Source organism: Squalius cephalus (assembly GCF_949319135.1).
Source record: "Squalius cephalus genome assembly, chromosome: 13".
Taxonomy (NCBI): domain Eukaryota; kingdom Metazoa; phylum Chordata; class Actinopteri; order Cypriniformes; family Leuciscidae; genus Squalius; species Squalius cephalus.
Genome location: NC_137134.1, coordinates 31,752,008 through 31,776,694, shown reverse-complemented (window position 1 = coordinate 31,776,694; position 24,687 = coordinate 31,752,008). Strand labels below are relative to the sequence as shown.

General features: G+C 38.5%; 3 protein-coding genes across 3 annotated transcripts in view; 2 read left to right on the top strand and 1 right to left on the bottom strand.

The window, feature by feature from the left end:
• Positions 1 to 700, top strand: part of LOC307169941 (SLAM family member 5-like) — a 44,073-nt gene extending 43,373 nt beyond the window's left edge. The window contains exon 6 of the mRNA XM_079890822.1: positions 612 to 700. Coding sequence (XP_079746948.1) covers positions 612 to 665 — 54 coding nt within the window. The 3' untranslated portion in view covers positions 666 to 700. The remainder of the gene's footprint in view (positions 1 to 611) is intronic.
• The window catches only part of LOC307170525 (uncharacterized protein), a gene marked incomplete at its 3' end in the record, with an annotated part of 195,647 nt that extends 182,444 nt beyond the window's left edge, over positions 1 to 13,203 (bottom strand). The window contains exon 1 of the mRNA XM_079891649.1: positions 13,182 to 13,203. The remainder of the gene's footprint in view (positions 1 to 13,181) is intronic.
• On the top strand, positions 11,425 to 18,685 carry LOC307169954 (CD48 antigen-like). The gene is made up of 6 exons (XM_079890842.1): positions 11,425 to 11,545; positions 12,297 to 12,632; positions 12,816 to 13,100; positions 13,218 to 13,322; positions 17,741 to 17,820; positions 18,550 to 18,685. The coding sequence occupies exons 1-6, from the start codon at positions 11,503 to 11,505 to the stop codon at positions 18,589 to 18,591; spliced, it is 891 nt and encodes a 296-aa protein (XP_079746968.1). The 5' UTR covers positions 11,425 to 11,502; the 3' UTR covers positions 18,592 to 18,685.
• The last annotated feature ends 6,002 nt before the right edge of the window (positions 18,686 to 24,687 follow it).

Here is a 24,687-nt window from a genome sequence, read left to right as displayed (position 1 = left end):
CGTTACCAACTCACCATGAACACAATTCACTGCTGATCTCACTCGCGGTTCTCTCTGCCCGACTCTGGCTGGATCAACAGGTTGTTGAATGTGTGGCGCGTTATACACGAGTGTTGCCAACAGGGACGGTGTAGAGTGCCCTCTGGTGGACAAACTATACAATGGCAACACTCATAACATGGTTGAAGGGTGTTTCGTCCGTTTTTATTTTATTTTTGAAATATTAATTTATCGGCCGTTATAAATGCCGATACCGATAGTTTTGAAAATGCCTAATATCGGCCGATAATATCGGCCTGCCGATATATCGGTCGGGCTCTACAAACAAGCACTACACACACACAGACCCCACACCTACAAACACACCAACAGATACACAAAATGAACACACAGATCGATGAACCGTGACAGTCCATGACCCTGGTCCAGGTCTTTCGACAGATCGGCCTGATAAGCATGCAACACGGCCATTGTGTGCAGAGTAGCCATGGCCTGACCCGCTACCGTTCAATCCGCTATACATTTCGAACGTCAATGCCTCCCCCAGCGAGAGATAGCCATCAAGACAAAGACTTTATAATGAAATCTGTGTACTGTTTTTTTTTTTGCAGAACATAAAAGAGGAGAATGACGTGGTGTATGCCGGTATCGCCATGAGGAGATGATCAAACTTCAGTTTACAGTACCAGATCCAGCTGTGTGATCGTTTCACTAGGAACCTTCGGCTGCACCCTGCAGATCCTGAGTCTATGGTGGAGGTTTGGGATTGTGAGAATCACCACATGTAGCAACAGAAATTAGCACTAAAGGCCCGCTCACACCAAGGACGATAACTATAAACGATAAAGATATAGTTCTAAAAATCATTCTCATTATTACAGAATAGCAGAGTTCACACCACAGCTATAACAATAACGCCACAGAGAAACGATATTGTTGGAATCACTTTCAGAACGATTTTATCCAGCATTTAAAGCTTATAATAAACAGAACAATATTGTCCGCTGGTGTGGAGGCTAACATAGTTATCTTTATAGTTATCATTCTTGGTGTGAAAAAGCCTTAATTCTGAAAGATATATTTCAGTTAGCTCTAGTTGTGCCCTGAGTATTATCAGAAAATCCCAGCAGACTTACAGCAGGACCTCTCTGAGGGGTCCCATATGAAAAAAACCTGCATGGTTCATATACAGCAACCATATATCTTCCTTGCATAAATCGACCAGAATTACCTTCTGTGTTTCATATAAGGCCCATACATGTCTTATACAAAATCAGACCGATTATGGCCACTTTCATACATACACTTTCATGCAGAAGCCGGTTTGAGGATTACAGTCAGAGTATCACTGACCTTTATGAAGACTGTTAATTTTCCAAAAGGATTTGAAAGAGCAGTTGAAAAGCAATGACATTGTAACTGTGTATTTACATTAATTGTGAACTGTCTGGGCCTGTTGTTTGTGAACAAAACAAATCATAACATATTGCTAATGAACAAAGTTGAGTCAAACATGTTTCTAGAACAGTGATTAAAATGTTGAAAATTAGCTGGAATATGTTTTTGTTATGTGACATGAACTCTGGTGGTGATGCACTAAACACCTTTAATATGATTTACTAATTTTTTTTGGTGAAACATTTTTACACTTAGAATACTGATTAGCCTAGATTAAGCAGTGAAATCCATTACATACACTGTATTAACAGAGTAAATATAAGTAAAACAAATTAAATAGATCCGAGTAACTGCATTTGGTACATTAACAAATAAAATTGAGTAAAAATAATTGGGGGGGGGGGGGGGGCATTTAGAAACAAATATTTATGAGTACTATTAACTGTGTTTATATGCTAGTAATATTAACTTTTTTATTTCCTCTAAACCTTTGTAAAAATATTCCATACAACCACCAGAATAACTACATGACATTGGCCTTTATTGTCGATGAGTAGCCTACAGCAATACAGCATTTGTTATACTATTTTTAACACATATACAATATTGCCTACATTTAAACTCATGTAACAAACATTTTCGAAGTACAAATTAAACATTTAGGCCTAAACATTCAAGCAATTCAAGTGTAATCAACCGGTCTGTTATCCAATATCCACCAGATCAGCGCTGGTTGCCGTGCCGGAGATGGACTCGCCTCTCCGGGGGAACCTCTAATAACTGTACGTTCACACCGCCGCCGGCGAGACCGGCAAAATTCGCTCTCGCCGCCCTGCCACCGACGCCGTAGAAAGATTCGGGGACGCTCTGACGCTCTGACGTAGATTAGAATGTGTGATTTTTTTACTCTCAGGCGGAGGACTTCTACATTCCGATTGGTTGCCGCTGGTTGCCGCCGAACCGCGTCATAGCTTATTACCATAAAGTTAACTTGTTTTCAACTCCTCTCGCCGCTCTCGCCGTCCAAGACGCGCCGCGCCGCCCTCGCCGGAGCTCGCCGCCGGCTCTCATTGAAAATGAATGGCTTCCGGCCACTTTGACGCTCTCGCCGCCGGCGGTGTGAACGCACAGTAACTTTACACCGCCGTCCTGCGTCACTCACAGCCGAAATATGCTGCGACGCGACTGACACCATAACCTGCCAATAAACAAACAGTGCACAGTTCTGAGGACATTTTATCATCCAAATTAGTTATATTCATTATCTTTAGGAATATAGTCGTGTGTTTTTTATGCAAGGCGTTACAATCACGGGAAAAGGCATGCGCGAGTCGACACTCGTTTAACTCGTGAGTAACATTGCGTCTCTGTATGTTCTTCCGCATTAAATAAAATGATTTAAAGCACATTAATGATTATACAGATAAATAAAAACATACACACACCTGAATTTCACAGAGGAGTTGCACCAGTTCAGCGACGCTGAGAAGAGAAGAGGAGAACTCTCTGAAGACTGGCGAGAGACTGAAGAGTGGAGGAGAGAGAGAGCTCAAACAGCGCGCGCACACTCAACCGCTGAGTGTCGTCAGAGGGTGGGGGAGGGGTGCATTGTTTTAATTGATTTAATTTTATGCGTGTTAAAAATTAATAATATTGATTTTAAGTAATAGGCTATTTGTGGTTCTTGAAACAGATCAGTTTAATTATCCATTCCCAAATAATGTGATGGAAATTTCACAAATATATTAGAGCTAATATATTTGTAAAATTTCCATCATTTCTTAGCTCTAAGCGTATTTTAAATAAATAATTGCTTAGTAAAATACAAAATTATTTTAGTGAAAAACTACAAACTGTAAATTTCAGACAAAATTAGTTTTAGTCAATTATTTCGGTATGTTCAACTCAAACTATCAAGTAAATGATATTCGGAGATTTTATTAAGTTAATAAAGTTAATTATTACTGTGATATTTACTAAGCCACTGAATTATTTTTTAGAGTGATACGCATAAGAATCACTTCGACATTTAGGAAAGTTTTATGTTTGTAGGTTAATAATAGAACTGTTGTATACCATAGTAGTACTGTGATAAAGTTTAGAGAAATTGTCACAAATGAAAATAAAATCTGGTGATGCAGGATTTAAAATGAAAACTATTGATATGTGAAATATGCAAATGTATCTTTTAGAATATGCTCTAATAAATAATTTTGTAATTAAAATGTGTGCTTGTGTAGTTTAAATGTGTTTCATCTAAGGCTGATTATACAGTATGATTGACTACAGGCATAGGGCTCGACTTAGGACAAGATAAGAGCAAGCATGAGTGAAGTACAGCCTTATACTCATTGGTAAAGTGCACTGTGTTTTATACATGTTCATGCTGGACATTCATATTAAATTAGCATTATTTTCCTATGTTTTTACATCATGAAAATGTATATGGCTTTAGTTGTATGTAGGACATATATGACATATATGATTAAAAATACATTAATATTATGCAATTTATATATGTGGTTTTTGCAGCATACATGTCCCTTACAATATTCTGTTGGAACATATAAGAATCACAGATGTTTTTGGCAAACCTTTTCCATATGGGGTTTGAAGTGTGATATTCAGTGATGGGCAAATGAAATGCTGTTAAACTGCTTTGTAATACAGGGACTTGTGAACAGGGTTTGAAATTAACTTTGGCTATAGCATATGAAACAATGTTACTCAACACTTGGCTGGTAATGTTTTTATGAATTCTAGCAATGCATGGTTGTGATAATGCAATATGGCTTAGTGTCTGCAGTGTAATTATAAATATAGTCTGATGCACTGTGTTTGTGTTTTGTGTTTACTGTTGTTCTGAAAAAATGTCCTTGAGTTGAACTGTTTTTTAGGGCCCCTGGCAGTTTGAGGCTCTAGCAGCTCAGTCTGTGTGTCACAACTAAAACCTGCAGTGGTCTGATGTATTGCTATCTGTACAGAGTTGTGGTTTGATCTGTTGGGTGGACAAATAAGTTCTGCACAAGGATGCGTCTATAACTGGACATCTGTGGTTGATGTCAGGTTGTGTGTGTGTGTATGTTTTGATGCCTCTATAGCGTGTGGTTTAAGGGTGTTTTTCCACTCCATCACATACGATGTTCACAGCAGTTTGACTTCTTTACACAGAACAGCTTTACCAGGAAATACTGAGCCAGTAATGCTGATGTTTGACAAAAAAAATACCACAATGATAATACAGCAAAATATGAATATATAATATTCTATGAAAGCGGAGACTTTGTTTCATATATAAAAAGTAACTCTGCTCTGTCTTGTCTGTCAGTGTCCTCTTTGCTCCACAATGTTTTCACTGCATGAGAAAATAGATGTGTTGCATGAAAACAGTGACCTTAAAATACCATGAAGTGAAGTGATAATACTAATAAATGAAGTTATCCTAGAATTAGTAGTTATTTCCAGCTCTAGCACAAGAAAACTAGGTCATTTCTAATAACATTTTCTTCATATCGCACTTTTTTTTATAAACATCATATCCTGTTTTTGACTGCCAATGTTTGAGAGTCATTTTAAGAATAAATACAATGTGTGATTCACTGTTGTAGTGTTTATATTATCAAATAAATGTTCAGTGGTTAGTTTTCTCTAACTAACTAAAAGTTGCAAGGCAGCTACTATACATTTCTACTGTAATGCAAACTTTACATATTTTTATGCGTATCATAACACATGTGGATCCTTGCACATTTCCCCAAAGTAGTAGTTTTGAGGCCGTGATCTGTTGTTACATAAGTTTGGCTCAAAAAATGCTTATATTCAGAAAAATAAAAATTCAGTGAAAAAGTGCAGTTTTCAACAACTTTATTGCCATTTTTCTTTGTGTGTGTGTGTGTGTGTGTGTGTGTGTGTGTGTGTGTGTGTGTGTGTGTGTGTGTGTTTGTGTGTGTGTGTGTAGCGTGACACTTGACTCATGATACCATGTGACTGATCACTCTATATTACAACTCCATCAGAGTCTCTTATTAAAATGTTTAAAATCTGTGACTGAATGAATGACTGTCAATGTAAAGATGCTTTGGCATATTATAACATAATAGTGTAGTTACAACATATAACATTGGGGCGAACAGACCTTGTTAACCGGACAAACTTTGACCCTTTGGGATTTCATATAGGCCACATTTACACTGCAGGTCTTGATGCCAAATTCCGATTTCTTAACTATATTTTTTTTTGTGTGTTTTTTTTTTTTTTGCACAACTATCAAGTGTTGCTGAAGACCTTAAAGGCACAGTATGTAAGTTTAACAGTTAGAGGTCGCTTATTTAAAACAATAACAAAGGCATAACTTGATGACAGTGTGAAAGAGTGTGGAATCATGGGAATTGTCATCTTCACACCTCCACAGCCGATGGAAAGCAATTCGTCGGGACTCCGGTAGAAATCATGTTCATTGATGAGCGAATGTATTAGTCGCATTAACGTTACGGTGCTGTGAAGAAGGGTGGGCTGTGAGCCGTCGGATTTTTACCTTACTGTTTTTATTATGCTGATATGCACCAGTCGGCCGTCGCTGCTCCTATCGTTTTGTTGTTTGTTTATTTTATGATTAAAGTTACGTTAAATGTACGCCTCCATGTTCCCTGAACTTGTGAACTATATAACAATGATTAGTTTTCTGTTGATAAAAGTATCCAAACAGTTGCTCACCTGTCTAATAAAACACACAATATATTAAAGCGTCTTTGATGGTTTCATGGTTTCCACAGAAGTAAAACTGGAAATCGAGGGTAATGCGGATATGACGTCATTGACAGGTGACGCAATGACACGGGCCGTTACAGTGATAAAAATCGATTTCTCTGTATTTAAACATTGTTGGGAAAATTTGGGATAATGTAAGTACACAAGTCCTGTATCATATATAACATTGTTTTAGTGTTTTGGGATATTTTAATCCAACAATCTTACATATTGTGCATTTAATAAGCTAGTTCAGGTGGTGTGAGAGTTAGAGCTGAACTTGCTGGACTTGGCAATCCTGCTCAAAACTATTCTTTCACTGGCTGAATCACACAGTATTGTTAACCCGTTTGACCAACTCACTGAAAAGTACCAATGCAAATAAGTGATTCATTCATGAATCAGACATCACTGGTTCTGATTTTAAATAGCCAACAGAAAATACTGGACACACATGAATACTGAAGAACTGTCAAGGAATGCTGTCCTCTTTGCTAAATCAATCTACATTATTTAAAAGCTATCAACGCTAGCACTGAGCAAATGGTGTTTCAGAGAGTGGTCAAAGTCCCTTTCAAGGAAAATCCCTCTGTTAACTCTGCGGCCATATTTGCAACACCTCCCAACTCAGAGTTGCCAACTCTCACGCATTTGGTGTGAGACACACGCTTTCAGGCTCTATCTCACACTCTCACAAGGCCCAATCTCACGCCAAATTAACCCTAAAAAGGGCAAGACCATTTTTGTTTATGTCCATGTTTTTCTACAGTGTTTGGATAGAGAGGGAGTAAGGTAAGAATGTTGTTGTTCATTTTGAATTTTATTTTGAAAGGTTATAAAGTGTTCCTCTCAAAGTCTGCTTTCTGTTTATTATTTTGGCCTTCTCTCCTCCTGAAGCCTTTTGACGCTTCCCTCTTTGTACTTTGAATCTGCCAAATAAATGTCACTTTTGAGAGTTTCATAACTCTGAGTGATTTTTGTCGGGTGCTGAGACAGAAGATGAATACCTGATACCTGTACCTGATATTTATCCAAATTAATCTATATTGAATCAAGCTTGGAATCGTATCGCAAGTTTATGAAGTGAAATCAAGTCTCAAGTCTAGTTTATTTATAGAGCCCTTTCCACTACAAAGTAGACCAAAGGGCTGTACAAAGGAGTCTACAGATAATAACAAATAATATTAAACAATAAAACAAAAGACAACAGTCAATAATAACACCATTTTTTTAATAAAACGTGAAATTTCTGTCAAGCATTAATAAAACTGTAGGTTATGAAACATTGTAAAATGTTTTCACTAAACTCAATGAAATACTGTTTAGTTACCAAATGTTTTGACAATCACGATACACTTATTGTGATGTAAGGTTTTTGTTTTCTTTTGCCTCACCTCTCCCCCCATTTATCAATCAGCGATTGGCTCTTTTATTTAGAAGGCGGGACTTATTCCGCCATATTGCGTGTTGCACTTTCTCTTATTCATAAGGGTAATGAGTGCACCGTCTTTGTATATCTAAAGTTTTTGGAGCTGTAATTGAAATAAGTCGCTATTTGGCGACGCTGACTGGTTATAAACAAGATTTCTGGTTACAGATGAGTGTGATTTGCAGTCACTGCAGTCCAGTTAAAGGAACAGTAAGTAAGTTTCACCGTCCTGTGCTGACGTGGTAACAACACACTCTCTTCTAAAGGTTTGTGCATGAACCCAAACTTCTCAAATGGCAAAATAGCGCGCAGCACACTAATATGAAGCATACGTGATGTATTCTTGGGGTGGTGCTAAGCACTAATGGCCAATGAAATTGCCATTATACCATATAAGGCCTTCAGACATTCGTCACACCAAAGGTGTTCCCATAGCGACGGAATCGCAGTGTTGAAAGACCTATGAAAGGGAACCTTGATAAACTGGTTCAGGTGTGTTTAATCAGGGTTGGAGCTAAACTCTGCGTTAATGCCATGGCGTAATTACGTCCCATTCGGAGCCGTTCACGTCCTCAGACTGGGAATTGTGCATTACTATGGCAACACTATCAATGCCTAAATTAATCTGGAGAGGTCAGGTGATACAACAGTCATGTGGTACATGAACAAAGTACAAACTGTCTGACAGGCAGCTGAAGACAAACACATATGCACATATTCTGCTTGTTTGCTTGTCAACGTGTGAGAGAGCAGAAACAGAACAGTCCATGAGAAAATATGCTTTAAAAAAAGAAAAAAAAAGGTTTTTAGGTCTGCATTTACACTGTCCATTTTGTGTTTTTTTTTTTTTTTGGGCAGATAAAAAATTATATTAAATGCCAAATTGGACATGTTTCTCAGAGTGAAGCAGCACTGTGTTCATTTGCACACGAGTAGCGTATGATCCATTAGTGTCTCAAGAGCGTCTCTGTAACATCTTGTGTTGATTTGGTTGTTTCATGTTCCTGTAAAAAATCTGTCACGTCTTGTTTTGGTTTTGTTTCATGTCAGTTATGTTTCATGACTTTGTCATGTGATTCCCTGTTAGTCATGTGATCCTACCATGCGTTCCCTTGTCTGACGTGTCGTTGTCATTGGTTCATTGTTCACAAGTCCTTGTCTTGTCTTTAGTGTTGTGTGTATTTAATCCCTCATGTTTGCCATGTGTCTTTGTCAAGTTTTGTTCCATTGTAACCAATGTTTGGGTAAGCTTCATGTTTTGTTCAAAGTTCATGCCAAGCCTTGCTTCTGTTTTATTTGTTTTATGTTTGATCTTGTTATGTTTCTAAATAAACTATTTGTAATAACATATAAAGGGTGCAAGTTGGAATACGGATATTGATGCAAAGAAGAACATAACATCACTGCTGGTGTGACGGAACTGAAGAGACGAATTAGCATATTCTTATTAATATTACTATATAGTTCTAATGCATGACTAAATGAATCACATTTAGAATAATTATTGAAGAATTGTTAAACGTTAGAAAATTGTATTATTTAAAAAAATTATGTATTTAACAAGCCTATAGGCCCACCCGTAGATAAAAATAAGTAGCTATTTGGCGACACCAACTGGTTATGAAAAATATTTTCTGGTGGCAGATGAGTGTGATTTGCAGTCCAGTTAACAAACATTACGTTGTAATATAATATCATTTTTCACTATTCAATTCACTATTCATTCATTCTTCCGTAAATTGCCCCAATGGATTTACTCAAAATGTCACACCGCCCAAAACAAGAAATGGGTGCAAACTCCACAATTAACAGGTTACTCATCCCAATTCAGTAGGCGTAAAAAAATAAATAATAATAATAATAAAAAAAAAAAGTACATTATGTCATCAACAATCGGGTGTTTTGGTCAACAGTTGAACAACTTTAGCTCTCAAGAGAAGGACAAAGATGAACCCCAAAATGTTAAAGGCGCAGAAAATCTCACCTTAAACTGATGGAGTCCAGAGATGATGAAGATCTGCTCTTCATAAACCACTTCCTGAGGAAAACGATCCAGGAAACAAAACACGGCTGAACGTCCAGTCTGTCGTGTTATCAATCCTTAAATTAATTAGGAAAATTACTTTATTTGAGAAATTAATACAATTAGCAAATATCTGTTTGCAAAGTTTTCTTATGGTTTTAAGTAGTACCTGATGCGAATAAGGTGCTCTGGGTGTTTATGTGTTTTTTTTTTTGTTTTTGTTTTTAATACACACTATATCAATTAGATTGATATGTTTCTGCAGAGAAAGGTCTTAGCTATTTAACCATGTAAAGGAACAGGTTCTAAATAAAAACACATTTTTAACAAATAAACATGTTTCCCTTCAGAACTGGATTTGTGTCAACTCCGTCAGACACACTAAAAAGTATACAATTTTAATTATTCAAATCCAACAAGAATCTAAAGTTCTGATGTATATTGTAATAGTGTTTAGTTACTCTGATATGTAAAAAAAAAAAAAAAAAAAAATACAATATATAAACTTATATGTTTTGTCCCGACTTTCAAGACTCTATATAGATCAGTGGTGGTAACTCATTTATAAATACTAGTGCGCCATCTAGTGTCCTAACCAGGAATTCACAATTCCAAGATTAGCGCCACGGTTGACAGATTCTGATAATAATATCGGAATAAATGCGAAATTACGATCAGCGCAAGACTGAATTTGAAATGAGTGAAATTAGTCAAACTTTAATACCGCAATACATGCGAGTACCGAAAAACAGCGTGTGTGAAAGAATGAAAGTGTTTTTCAGAGTGGAAGCAGGCCTACTTGGAGGGATGAAAACTAGGTATATAAAGTAAGCACTGTAGTGTTGCTTTCCCTTTACTACTTTCACTTACTAAGCGATGATGCTCCATGGGTGACGTATCAGCAATACTTCTTCTTCTTCTTGTGTTTGTGTGTTCTATGACAGATGGAGTTTACCGCCTCCTACAGGACTAGTGCAGTCAGCATGAGGAAGATCAGTTGTTCTGAACGGTCTTCAATTGGTGACTTTTCTATTAAATCAGAGGTGCCAGATTCAAAATGTATAGCCTATATTAATAAATAAATTATGCATATATAAATATTCTGTGTTTGTAAATATTTCCTGCCTCATATTGATCTTGTCATATTCTACAGTGTGACTCAGTCTCCAAAATGTAAATACAATATATTTTGTTTCTTTTGTTGTTTATCATGATAAAGAGAAATGACAAAACAGTGTGTTTTCAGATTAAACTGCCTGTGGATTTAAATTGTTAATCAATGAATGTGATATAATGAGCAGCAGGATTTAAAGAAAATACAGAGCATTTGAATGAATCTTTAACTGCGAAACACATATATTATAATATAGGAATTTACAGAAGAAGCACAGACCGTACATGAGTGTGACTGACTCAGACTCGAGCAGCTCAAAGTAAACCTCTACTGACTTCAGTACAGAGATGTGGTTTGATGTGTTGATGAAAATAAACCTTCAGCATCAGTGTGTCTATATGCAGACGTGTGGTTTGTGTGTGTGTGTGATCGACTGATGGAAAACAAAGTTAGTGTTAGTAACCCTTAGTGACCATCCTAAGACCTTCACACTTTTAATTGCAAAATATTGATCATAGACCTACAATAAAATATTAGAAATGTACTTCTGCTTGCAAAAACAAAAACTGAAAAGGTATTGTGTCCGGTCCGCCACCTACAACAGTGCAATACTAATACAGATGAATATTAATAACCAGTGGAAGAGTAGCAGTACGTGTACAGTAAGAGGGCGGTCTCAAATATTATTGGTGGAGAATCAGACGCAGTAACACTATCTCACAGTTTAACACTGTCCTGTTAGTTCAGTCTCTCTGTCTCTGAAGCGTTCACATATAGTGCTATTATCTGAAAATGCTTCACATGTGTGTGTTGTTCTGCGTGTGCCGTCTGGTCGGTGAGTTATAATCATATTCAGTTTAACACATCAGTTCTTGCTTTAGTTTAAATACTATTTATAGAGATTTAATACAGAGCCATAAAACTTTTATTTATTTATTTTATAAGCCAGAGGATTTCCCAGATAAAAGATGCTCAAACTAAATTATGATTGTGTTTTGTGAGATCTATTTTAATACACAAGAGAAAAATATGACATGTTAAAAAACCGCAGATCCTGTTTTATTTAAAATAATTTATGCTTCATCACCCGAAACAATGACATGAGATGATTATTGATGAAGTTTATATAGCCTACTGTTTGTTGCATTTACTGGTTTCTTAATAAAAATACACTGGATATTAATATAATACTATATATATTCATAAAAGTTCAGAGTAAAGTCAAGGGCTTTAAGGACTGTTCACTTGGTGTTTTGGTTAAAGTATGTTTCTCTGTGAAACATTAGTGGGATGTTTTTCAATCACTTTTCCTGATTTGCACTATTTGGCTTCCCATAATCCTTCATTCTCCAGAGCAGAGACACTGAAGGAGCCAATCAGATTTAAGATGAGACACAATCACCCGTGTGGCTCCTCCCACAGATCACCAGTATTGTGATAACAGTGTATTGAACTAAAAATAACATCACAAAAAATATTAATCTCAGCTACTTCTGTGTCTGTGCTGCTGTTCTTCATTACAGTTACAAAACTGGTCTATTAAAGTTATTCAGGACCTTTAATCTGTGATAATCTCTGTTCTCCAGGAGTGTTTGCTGACACAGATGCAGTGAAGTCAGTGTCAGTGATGGAGGGAGATTCAGTCACTCTAAACTCTGATCTCACTGAAATGAAGGATGATGATCTGATTCTGTGGAGGTTTGGAGATGAAAACACTTTAATAGCTGAAATCAGTCTACTGGACGACAGAATCACTGTATATGATGATGGTCTTGATGGGAGATTCAGAGACAGACTGAAGCTGGACGATCAAACTGGATCTCTGACCATCACAAACACCACAACTGAACATACTGGAGATTATCAGCTAGAGATAATTAGAGTGAAACGATCGACAAAAACATTCAGTGTTTCTGTCTATGGTGAGTCGAGATTATTTGTCTCGTCCTTCAGATATTCTTATTTCATTTTTCATGTACTGAAATTTTATAATTTGAGATTATAAAGATCACAGAAACACTAACTGTGATCACACTAAACACAATTGAACATATAGATTGTTGATTGTATGTATCCAGATTTGTTTATTCTCTCATGTTTCTCAGCTCATCTGCCTGTTCCTGTCATCATCAGTAACTCTTCACACTGTTCTTCATCATCATGTTCATTGGTGTGTTCATCAGTGTTGAATGTGAGTGATGCGACTCTCTCCTGGTACGCAGGAATCAGTGTATTGTCCAGCATCAGTGTGTGTGATCTCAGCATCAGTCTCTCTCTACCTCTGGAGGTGGAATATCAGGATAAAAACACCTACAGCTGTGTGCTGAACAATCCCATCAGCAACCAGACCACACATCTGGACATCAACACACTCTGTCACACATGTGCAGGTAGGCCTACTTTTGTGGTGATGTTATTTGTCGTGCTCAGATCTGTCTTTTGGTGTAGCTCAGACAGACACATTCACTCACACTAATGACTGTCTCTCTTTTCCTCTCCTCCTCCAGTCTCAGTGTCTCTGATAGTGTTGATCTCTGCTGGATCTCTGATGATTGTTGCTGGATTTGGGATCTTCTGGATCTGCTGGAAACACAGAAAAACTGATAGAGAAGGCAAGAGTTAACAAATAATAATAAAATCTACTCCAAAGCCCATTTCATTGTTTAATATTTAAATTAGGGATGTCCCGATCCGATCACATGATCGGAAATCGGGCCCGATCACGTGTTTTCAGACTCGATCGGAATCGGACGTTACCTCCCGATCAGGACTCGGATATATATATTCTCATTATTTTTTAACACATCAATATTTATGCGGTGGCACAGAGTTACGCCGGTTTCACATTGCACGCGTTACGCCGGTTTCACACTGCACGCGATAGCAGAGCGTTACTGTGCGTTCACACCGCCGCCGACTTGAGCTGCAAAGAAGCTCTGGCCGCCCAGTCAAAGACGCTTGTCAAAAAGTACGGGGAAGCTTGTTGACGCTTTGGCCGCTCTGACGTACCAGCATTCTGTGTTCGATCATGGGAGAAGAGAAGTGTCACACCATGAAATGTAAACAGAAAAAACAAGCAATGCATTCGGCAATTTAGGATATCGCGCAAGATTTGTCAACACAGAAAACATTTCATCACTGGAGAGTTTTTTTTTTCGACACCATCATATCAATTGATTTTGATTAATATGCGCGAGGGAGAGAGAGAGCAAGAGTCTTGCATTCAAGACAGCGCTCGGGTGAGTAACGTTAAGCGCGCGCGCGGCCGGGGCTCTCTCTCTCTCTCTGCTCGTTATGCCCTGTCAAGCTGACAGGACTTTAAAACACATGCAAATGATACACTTTCACTCTATGGTGGTTAAACTCTGCAATTAATAATTTTTTCTCGGAACTAATGTTTTGGTAGGAACGAAAGTTTACATCGTATGTTTCTCCGGAATCAGCCAGCGCGAAGGACGTCTATATTCCGATTGGTTGCTGGCGTTTGCCGCTGCTTGCCGCTGAACCGCGTCATAGCTCATTACCATAAAGTTGAGCTTCTCTCAACTTTCAGATTGACGCTCAAACCGCTCAAAACGCCCAAAACGCGACGCCGAGGAATTTGACGCTCCTTGCAGCTGAGAGAAGCCAGCTTCCATTGAAAATGAATGACTTCCGGTAACTTTGGAAGCTCAAGTCGGCGGCGGTGTGAACGCACAGTTAAGTTACCGGAAGTCATTCATTTTCAATGGAAGCTGGCTTCTCTCAGCTGCAAGGAGCGTCAAATTCCTCGGCGTCGCGTTTTGGGCGTTTTGAGCGTTTTGAGCGTCAATCTGAAAGTTGAGAGAAGCTCAACTTTATGGTAATGAGCTATGACGCGGTTCAGCGGCAAGCAGCGGAAAAACGCCAGCAACCAATCGGAATAGACGTCCTTCGCGCTGGCTGATTCCGGAGAAACATACGATGTAAACTTTTGTTCCTACCAAAACATTAGTTCCGAGAAAAAATTATTAATTGCAGAGTTTAACCATCATAGAGTGAAAGTGTATCATTTGCATGTGTTTTAAAGTCCTGTCAGCTTGACAGGGCATAAGAACGAGCAGAGAGAGAGAGAGTCCCGGCCGCGCGCGCGCTTACTCACCCGAGCGCTGTCTTGAATGCAGCTCTCTCTCTCCCTCGCGCATATTAATCAAAATCAATTGATACGATGGTGTCGAAAAAAAACTCTCCAGGGATGAAATGTTTTCTGTGCTGACAAATCTTGCGCGATATCCTAAATTGCCGAATGCATTGCTTGTTTTTTCTGTTTACATTTCATGGTGTGACACTTCTCTTCTCCCATGATCGAACACAGAATGCTGCTACGTCAGAGCGGCCAAAGCGTCAACAAGCTTCCTCGTACTTTTTGACAAGCGTCTTTGACTGGGCGGCCAGAGCTTCTTTGCAGCTCAAGTCGGCGGCGGTGTGAACGCACAGTAAGCAGCGCAGGAGCAGTGCATATGGTGAGCGGGAGCAGGACAGGAGCGTTTTGCTTTCACACTAGCAGCGTTTGTCACGCGCGGCTGAACCGCGGCGTGTGTATAGACAGAGTAGCCTACTCTATAATCAGGGTAAGTTGGCATTGCTTTATTTCGTTTTCAAATACATTTAAGAGAAAAGACTTGTCAAGAAGCTTATTTTATTAATCATTTCATTTATATAACTTTTGATTCGTCTTTGTTTTTATTGTTCGGGCAACAAGTTTGTTTTTGGACATTTGTTTTCTTTTTAAATTGCTGTTGGTCATTGAGTGACTGTTTAAAACACAATAGATATCATCAATGCGCTTTTGGGGTAAAACTGCGGTGTATTTCGGCCTTGATCAATGCGTGTCACTTTAATTCAGCGTAAGCGGCGCGTTAAAAATAGACTGGGCGCCGAAACTATCGCGGCACTGCTGTTCCTGCTCTGCTCCTGCTACGCGCTGCCGCGCCGCTTCTGCGTGCGGTGTGAATGCACTCATTGATTAACATGGACGCCGAAAAAAATACGCGCTGCTCACGCGCCGCTGACGCTTGCGGTGTGAAACCGGCGTTACGCCGGTTTCACACTGCATGCATTAGCAGAGCGTAAGCAGCGCAGGAGCAGTGCATATGGTGAGCAGGAGCAGGACACGAGCGTTTTGCTTTCACACTGGCAGCGTTTGTCACGCGCGGCTGAACCGCAGCGTGTGTATAGACAGAGTACTCTATAATCAGGGTAAGTTGGCATTGCTTTATTTCGTTTACAAATACATTTAAGAGAAAAGACTTGTCAAGAAGCTTATTTTATTACTCATTTCATTTATATAACTTTTGATTCGTCTTTGTTTTTATTGTTCGGGCAACAAGTTTGTTTTTGGACATTTGTTTTCTTTTTAAATTGCTGTTGGTCATTTGAGTGACTGTTTAAAACACAATAGATATCATCAATGCGCTTTTGGGGTAAAACTGCGGTGTATTTTGGCCTTGATCAATGCGTGTCACTTTAATTCAGCGTAAGCGGCGCGTTAAAAATAGACTGGGCGCCGAAACTATCGCCGCACTGCTGTTCCTGCTCTGCTCCTGCTACGCGCTGCCGCGCCGCTTCTGCGTGCGGTGTGAATGCACTCATTGATTAACATGGACGCCGAAAAAAATACGCGCTGCTCACGCGCCGCTGACGCTTGCGGTGTGAAACCGGCGTTAGTAAGCAGCGCAGGAGCAGTGCGTATGGTGAGCAGGAGCAGGACACGTGCGTTTTGCTTTCACACTGGCAGCGTTTGTCACGCGCGGCTGAACCGCGGGTTGTGTAGGCTATAGACAGAGTAGGCTACTCTATAATGGATAAGTTGGCATTGCTTTTTTTCGTTTTCAAATACATTTAAGAGAAAAGACTTGTCAAGAAGCTTATTTTATTAATAATTTCATTTATATAACTTTTGTTTCATCTTTGATTTTATTGTTATGGCAACAAGTTTGTTTTTGGACATTTGTTTTCTTTTTAAATTGCTGTTGGTCATTTGATTGACTGTTTAAAACACAATAGATATCATCAATGCACTTTTTGGATAAAACTGCGGTGTATTTTGGCCATGATCAATGTATTGTCACTTTAATTCAGCAAAAGCGGCGCAGCAAAAATAGACTCGGGTGCCGAAACGATCGCGGCACTGCTGTTTCTGCTCTGCTACGCACTGCCGCGCCGCCTCTGCGCGCGGTGTGAATGCTCTAAAGCCTGGTTTAATCTGGTAACATGGGCGGCGAAAAAAAATACGCGCTGCACGCTCTGCTAACAGTGCAGTGTGAAACCGGCGTAAGAGTTAGGAGTGCAGTTCCTAAAAGCACATTACTGGCTTTGCAAACACTGTAGCACTTTTTATTTTTTATTTGTTTACATGCCTGCCGGGTATTTTAAGTTGAGGTGCTATTTGTTTATATATTAGACTTTTTTTATATTTACTGTTGCACTAAAGTCCAAAAGTGAAGAATTTATGTATTACTTGATTGTTCAAGCTACCTCACAGAAGTGCTCTGTTTGTTAACAGAGTTGTTGAATGTTAAAATAAGGTGAATTAAATAAAAAATAAGGAACATCCTGGATCTGTTTTTTCGCTCTTCTTTATTCTTTTTTTATGTATTAAGTATCGGATCGGGACTCGGTATCGGCAGATACTCAAAATCAAATGACTCGGACTCGGACTCGAGGGCAAAAAAACCTGATCGGGACATCCCTAATTTAAATATGTATTTATGTAGGTAATGCCATTTAGTTCTTAAATAATGTTGGTTATTGGTTGTTGCATTGATCTGAGCAGCTCTTTACTCGTCTCACACACAAACACTGATTCTGTATTTACTTTTACTCTGGTAATAGTGATGTTTTGTGTGTGTGAAAAGTAATAATCTCATATTCCATATTGCCATTTTAAAAATTTCAGTATTAAATATATTTAATTAATTGTGTGCAATAACTTTGACAGCCTAATAATCACATATGTTGTAAAAAACGGATCTAGATTTGTATTTTTAATTTCTTCCTGTTGTTCAAACAGTTCAGATTTGTGAAGATGAGAAAACTTCTGTTGTTATGTCACTTCATCCATCGTTCTATGAAAGAAACACACAAACATTGGTAAGATCATTTATCATTAGTTTCTGTCAGATGGAGATCAGTGTGTGATTGTGTTTCTATAATCATCATCACGCATCAGATATTTTCAAAAGAAGCTATTTTATTGTTAACACTATTATATAAAATATTTGAGTAAAAGTCATCTATAGTTGATTTCTGTCAGGACCACTACCGTCAAATATGATTGACAATTAGCATACAGTTTGGATTGGCGGTATGGTTCTGTTCTGGGCGAGAACTCGCTGCGCTTCATGCAGCCGAGCATGGATAAGAGCAGGGAGAGCAGCACTAACCCCCCTTGGGGTAAACAGAACAGAACCATGAATGTATGCAAATATATTTAATTCAAGATTTTAAAGTACAACATAATTCGAGAATTTATTCTGATTCAAGGGGAATCAGACTGCCAAATCCTGACTGAAGAGAGGAGGAGCTGGGGAGGGAGGACGGTAATTAGCTCCTGAGAAATGCGATAGCTGCTGATAATACTGAAGGAGCTTATATATGTATATGGTGATAGGTGTCGTATTCCTATAGGTAGATGTGAAACTCTTCAGTTCAGGCTAATATTAATACAATAATAATCTATTATTATTACAAAATTGTCAGTTTTCCCATTCAGCTTGTGTTATCATTTAACATAGTTAGGCCTTTGCAGTTCATGCTAATATTTGTTTTTTGTTTTTATTAAAATATCTTATTATGTTTGGTGTGATGTGTTTTTTACAGAACGCTGCAGTGGAGTATGTGTCTGTCAGCGTGAGAAGATGATTTAATATTTCAATATAAAGTACCAGATCCAGGTGTAGGATCATTTCACATGGTATTAATATTAAAGGTGCTCTAAGCGATGTTGGGTGAAGTCACTTCTTGTTTACGTTCAAATTATTGTCAAACAAAACAGAGGCTAGCTCGACCCTCCCTCCTCCTCATCCCATCCCCTCCCCCTCCCTTCCGTGCTTCCTGAAACAGTCATGAACCATTTAGAAAAACCAAACTGGATTTACACACCTGTCCAGCAAAAACAGAGCCACCTGAATGTTGGATTGGAAGTTTAAACATTTTCAAGAATATATATTTTTAACGTTAGTCGTTGTTAGGACATCTCTCCTCTAGCTAACTTCCCTCTTCATGCTTCTCTCTCCTCCACTCCCCACACCCCCCTTCATGTGCACGTGCACTAACCCCCCAACCCCTAACCCCAACCCCCACCCCCACCCCCAAATCATTCTTGTCAGTTATTGGCTGGAAGACTGTTTGTTATGTTTCGTGGTCCTGGTAGCTTGTAAACAGACAGACCGATAAAGACACCTGTGTGCTCTTACTGTCAGAAGGTCCATAAATAAAGCCAGTCAATCAAATTAGATCTTATTCAATGGAAAAAGTTGTTTTTCCAGTACTAGTCTGTACTGATGCTGTTATGCAACCTTAAAGGAACCGTTTGTAGGATTGTGGCCAAAACTGGTACTGCAATCACTTTAAAAATACTGTAGAGCGGTGTATCCCCTCCCCCTACCCCCTGACTCGAGGTTGCCAGATAAGCTGCAGGATTCAGCAGAAACGTAGGCTGCTTCAATGGTCATACAGGTCAACTTGCAGCATGTGTAACGTAGTCCACGATATACTGTATACGTGAAGAACTAATGACGAATCATTTTTTCTGAGGTAAAGTTAGGCTTCTGTCTCAATTACGTTTCAAATTGCCATAATGGGCGTGCTAATGTTGTTTTCCTCAGCGTCTCAGCATAATGACAGAGAAACGGGCTCCTATAATGCATTGCTAATGTTAGCATACGTCCATGTGAGCTAATGTTACGTTACTTTGCACGAACATGCATAACTTTGTTCGACTGTCATGAATATATGAAATGTCCATTGACATCAAGTACAAGTTAGCCAAGCATAGATGAATCTTACCTGTCCAGGAGAAAATTAGCAACGTTGGCGTCTGTGTTCAAATTCTTCTCCGTCTCCAGCCGTCTCCATCTTTCAAAAGCATCTCCAATACAAATTCTGGTTTTATTTCGGACTTTGTCACGACGAATTTCTGAATTATAACGAGGTCTTTTTGATTTAACGTTAGACATTTTTATCCGACTAGAGTTAGGGTAGGTTAGAGCAAAGCTGGCAACCCGGATCCCGAAACACTACTGACTTCGTGATTGGTAGATAGGTGGAGGGAGGCGCGTCAGGCCAAAACACAACATGACAACATCAACATCAGTTGAGGGCTGCAAGTCCACTTTTTAAATGACAATATCCTAGCCATACTACTGTTGTCAGTCATGTAAGTATTTGAAATGAACATGATTTCTTAATGTCTAGTGACACAACAGGGCCATTTTATGAGTAATTGAAATAGATTTCTTACATACAGCTCCTTTAAATGACCAACTAGTCACATGATCAAATAAAAAACCTTTTCCTTTTACTGTTCTTAAATTGTGTAGTGCAGATGTTTATATTGAAAGAGCATGCAGATGATTCATGCTGTATACATAAATTATACAGTAATTTTACTACTTATTGTTTAATAATATTTATAATAAGTTAAACATCTATTTTTTTATTTATTTTTATTTAGCTTTGTGTAATACATGACTTACTGTTCAGAATGATGCATGGTTTGTTCTTTAGTCTAAAGTTAAAAAGCACAAGATCAGTATTGACTTTAATATGTGTGTATTAAAGCTACACTGTGTAATTTTTTAAGTTGATTCTTAGCAAAAAAACACATTGTTCTTTCAAAATGTTGACTGTCGACTATTTTTGACTGACAAAATGCGGTGGCCGGAAACCACAACAGCTACAATGAGTTGTTCAAAATTCTTTCTTTTTAGTAAACTCTGTGTACACAAACAATGTTGTCAATGCTGGAGTTCATGTGTAGAACCCCTGGTGATACTTTAAGCACAGTTTCATGTTGTGTCGAGCCTTCTTAGTGTTTTAAAAATAGTGATTGTTGATGCTATCATAGAAGTGCCCCAAGCACTCCCATTCAAAAGGCAATTTGACTGAAAACGAAAATACGGTCAATCTTAAAAGTGGCGTTTCCATCCTAATTATTGCTTTTAAACAAAAGTTTGCCTCAGGTAGATTCACAAAAAGCATTTTGGCGAGAGTTACCCTTTGACGGTAATCAGACTTTTACGTTTTTTTTTCCCATATTATATGAACTGTGTGTGATACTTACCCCTCCTGCAGCGACGGTAAATCTCACGAACAACTGCAGCTACTACCACCAGCAGCAGAAATCCACCAAGAACACCAACAGCAACAATCAATGATCGATAAGAACCTGAACGGATAAAAAGAGACAGTCATTAGTGTGAATGTGTCTGATCTGTATAGTTCTAAATCATTCTCAATATTACAGAATAGCAGAGTTCACACCACAGCTATAACAATAACGCCACAGAGAAACAATATTGTTGGAATCACCTTAAGAATGATTTTATCCAGCTGATGAACGATAAAAACATTGACAGCCAATCAGAATCCATCCTGTAATGAGCTTGAGCATTTAAAGCTTAGAATAAACAGAACGATATCGTCCGCTGGTGTGGAGGCTAATATAGTTATCTTTATAGTTATCGTTATTGGTGTGAACAAGCCTTAATTCTGGAAGATATATTTCAGTTTGCTCTAGTTGTGCTCTAGTATTATCAGAAAATCCCAGCAGACATACAGCAGGACCTCTCTGAGGGGTTTGAAGTGTGATATTCAGTGATGGGAAAATGAAATGCTTTTAAACTGCTTTGTAAGACAGGGACTTGTGAACAGGGTTTAAAATTAACTTTGGCAAGCTTATAAAACAATGTTACTCAACACCTGGCTGGTAATGTTTTTATGAATTCTAGCAATGCATGGTTGTGATAATGCAATATGGCTTAGTGTCTGCAATGTAATTATAAATATACAATCTGATGCACTGTGTTTGTGTTTTTTGTTGTTCTGAAAAAAATGTCCTTGAGTTGAACTGTTTTTTAGGGCCCCTGGCAGTTTGAGGCTCTAGCAGCTCAGTCTGTGTGTCACAACGGAAACCTGCAGCGGTCTGATGTATTGCTATCTGTACTGAGTTGTGGTTTGATCTGTTGGGTGGACAAATAAGTTCTGCACAAGGATGCGTCTATAACTGGACATCTGTGGCTGATGTCAGGTTGTGTGCGTGTGTATGTTTTGATGTCTCTATAGCGTGTGGTTTAAGGGTGTTTTTCCATTCCTTCACACACGATGTTCACAGTTTGACTTCTTTACACAGAACGGCTTTACCAGGAAATAATGAGCCAGTAATGCTGATGTTTGACAAAAAATAACACAATGATATTACATCAAATTATGAATATATAATATTCTATGAAAGCTGAGACTTTGTTTCATATATAAAAAGTAACTCTGCTCTGTCTTGTCTGTCAGTGTCCTCTTTGCTCCACGATGTTTTCACTGCATGAGAAAATAGATGTGTTGCATGAAAACAGTGACCTTAAAATACTATGAAGTGAAGTGATCCTAGAATTAGTAGTTATTTCCAGCTCTAGCACAAGAAAATGAGGTCATTTCTAATAACATATTTTCTTGACATCGCACCTTTTTTTATAAACATCACATATTATCAAATAAATGTTCAGTGGTTAGTTTTTTTCTAACTAACTAAAAGTTGCAATGCAGCTACTATACATTTCTACTGTAATGTGAACTTTACATATTTTTATGTGTACCATAACACATGTGGATCCTTGCACATTTTCTAAAAGTAGTGGTTTTGAGGCCGTGATCTGTTGTTACAACTCCATCAGAGTCTCTTATTAACATGTTTTAAATCTGTGACTGAATGAATGACTGTCAATGTAAAGATGCTTTGGCCCACATAATAGAGTAGTTAAAACATATAACATTGGGGCGAACAGACCTTGTTAACCGGACAAACTTTGACCCTTTGGGATTTTATTTAGGCCGCATTTACACTGCAGGTCTTGATGTCAAATTCCGATTTCTTAACTATATCTGTTTTTGTGTGTTTTTTTTTTTTTGCACAACTATCAACAAATAGTTCCCCTGCACGGGCCTGGCCCTCTATCCCTCCCCAATACCGCCTCCGCTCCACCACCCCCCTTGAACGTTTGTTGTTTTGTTTGGGTGTCTGGAGCCACCCATAGATGGGGGGATATGTAACATCTTGTCTTGATTTAGTTATGTTTCATAATTCCTGTTAGAAAATCTGTCACGTCTTGTTTTGGTTTTGTTTCTTGTCAGTCATGTTTCATGTCTTAGTCATGTGATTCCCTGTTAGTCATGTGATGACAATCCAACAATCCAGTCATGACAATCCAACCGTCTCCTTTGACTTTGCATTGTGAGAGGCCATTGTCAGTGTCCTTGTCATTTCTGACTTATCACAAAAATCAAAACAATGTCAAAAAGCTGTACAGGTGTGACAAGGTGTACAGCAAACAAGCTAAAAAAACCCAGAAATAAGTTTTTATAATCTGTCGACCCCAAAAAACAAGCATTTAAGGACACAAAAGTGGATAAAGGCAATTGAAACAGAGCGCAAGGTGTCATATTACTGATAACTGCAGGGAACATAAACGGCGACTGTATAGTTTAGCTTACAAAAATATAATATATAAAACTGACATTTGGATATTTGACTTACCAGTGACAAAATGTTTACTGCATTTTGTAGTGCATACTGTGTCAGGATCCCAATTTACCCATTCGTTCCAGCCTGTACCCACTTTTGTCTCCTTAAACACTAGTTTTTTGGGGTCGACAGATTATAAAAACTTATTTCTGAGTTTTTAGCTTGTTTGCTGTACACCTTGTCACATAGCAGCTTTTCGACATTGTTTTGTTTTTTGTTATAAGTCATAAATGACAAGGAGGCAGCCTCTCGCAATGCAAAGTCAATGGAGACGGTTGGATTGTTTTCTCTCCCTTGGTGGGCGTGGTCTTCAGATTATGACGCGTTGCGCTCTGTCTCTATGGAGGCTGGCACAAATGATAATTTTAGGCGATTAGTTTTACATTTTGGTACATGGAGTGTTCTTCCTGATGGCAGGGTTTCGTATTCAAGGAAGAGGGGATGTTGAGGGTCTGATTTAATTCTCATAGCCTGTTTCATAATTGTCTGATCATACAGGCTCTGTATAGGCTCATGGTCTCTCCTCCCGATAATTTTCATGGCTGTTTTGTGCATGTTGGCAAGCTTGTTTTTCAGCTTTACTGTCAAGTTGCCAAACCATGCACTAATTCCATATCTGATGACACTCTCCAATATTGCATGGTAGAAGATCATCATGATCTGACTGCTCACAACATACAACCTTAGACGCCATAGAAAATAAAGCCTCTGCTGCAGTTTGTTGCACAGGTTGTCAACATGTGTATTCCAGCAAAGAAGACTATCAATGTGGACACCTAAGTATTTGTATGAGGACACCTGAGTTACTTCTTTGTTTTTAATGACCACTGGCTCGTGGTCCTGTAACTTGCCTCGGGTCGAAGACCATCTCCTTTGATTTTTGAATGTTTAAAATTAGATGGCTGGTGTCACACCATTTAATGAATGTGTCTATTTCGTCTTGGTACACAGAGGAGTCTGCATCCTTGTACAAAAGGCCTTTGCGGTATCATCAGCAAATTTCATTATATAGTTGTTAGGGTGTACATTCCTACAGTCATTGGTGTACAATGTAAAGAGTATTGGTGATACAACACAACCCTGAGGAACACCTATTTGATCTCCGATAGCGTCCTACTGACCTTCACTTGCTGTGCCCGTTAGTTAAAAATAATAAAACCATTTACTTAAGATATTATTAACATTCATATTTTTAAGCTTCTCTAAAAGCACATGAGTTTGCA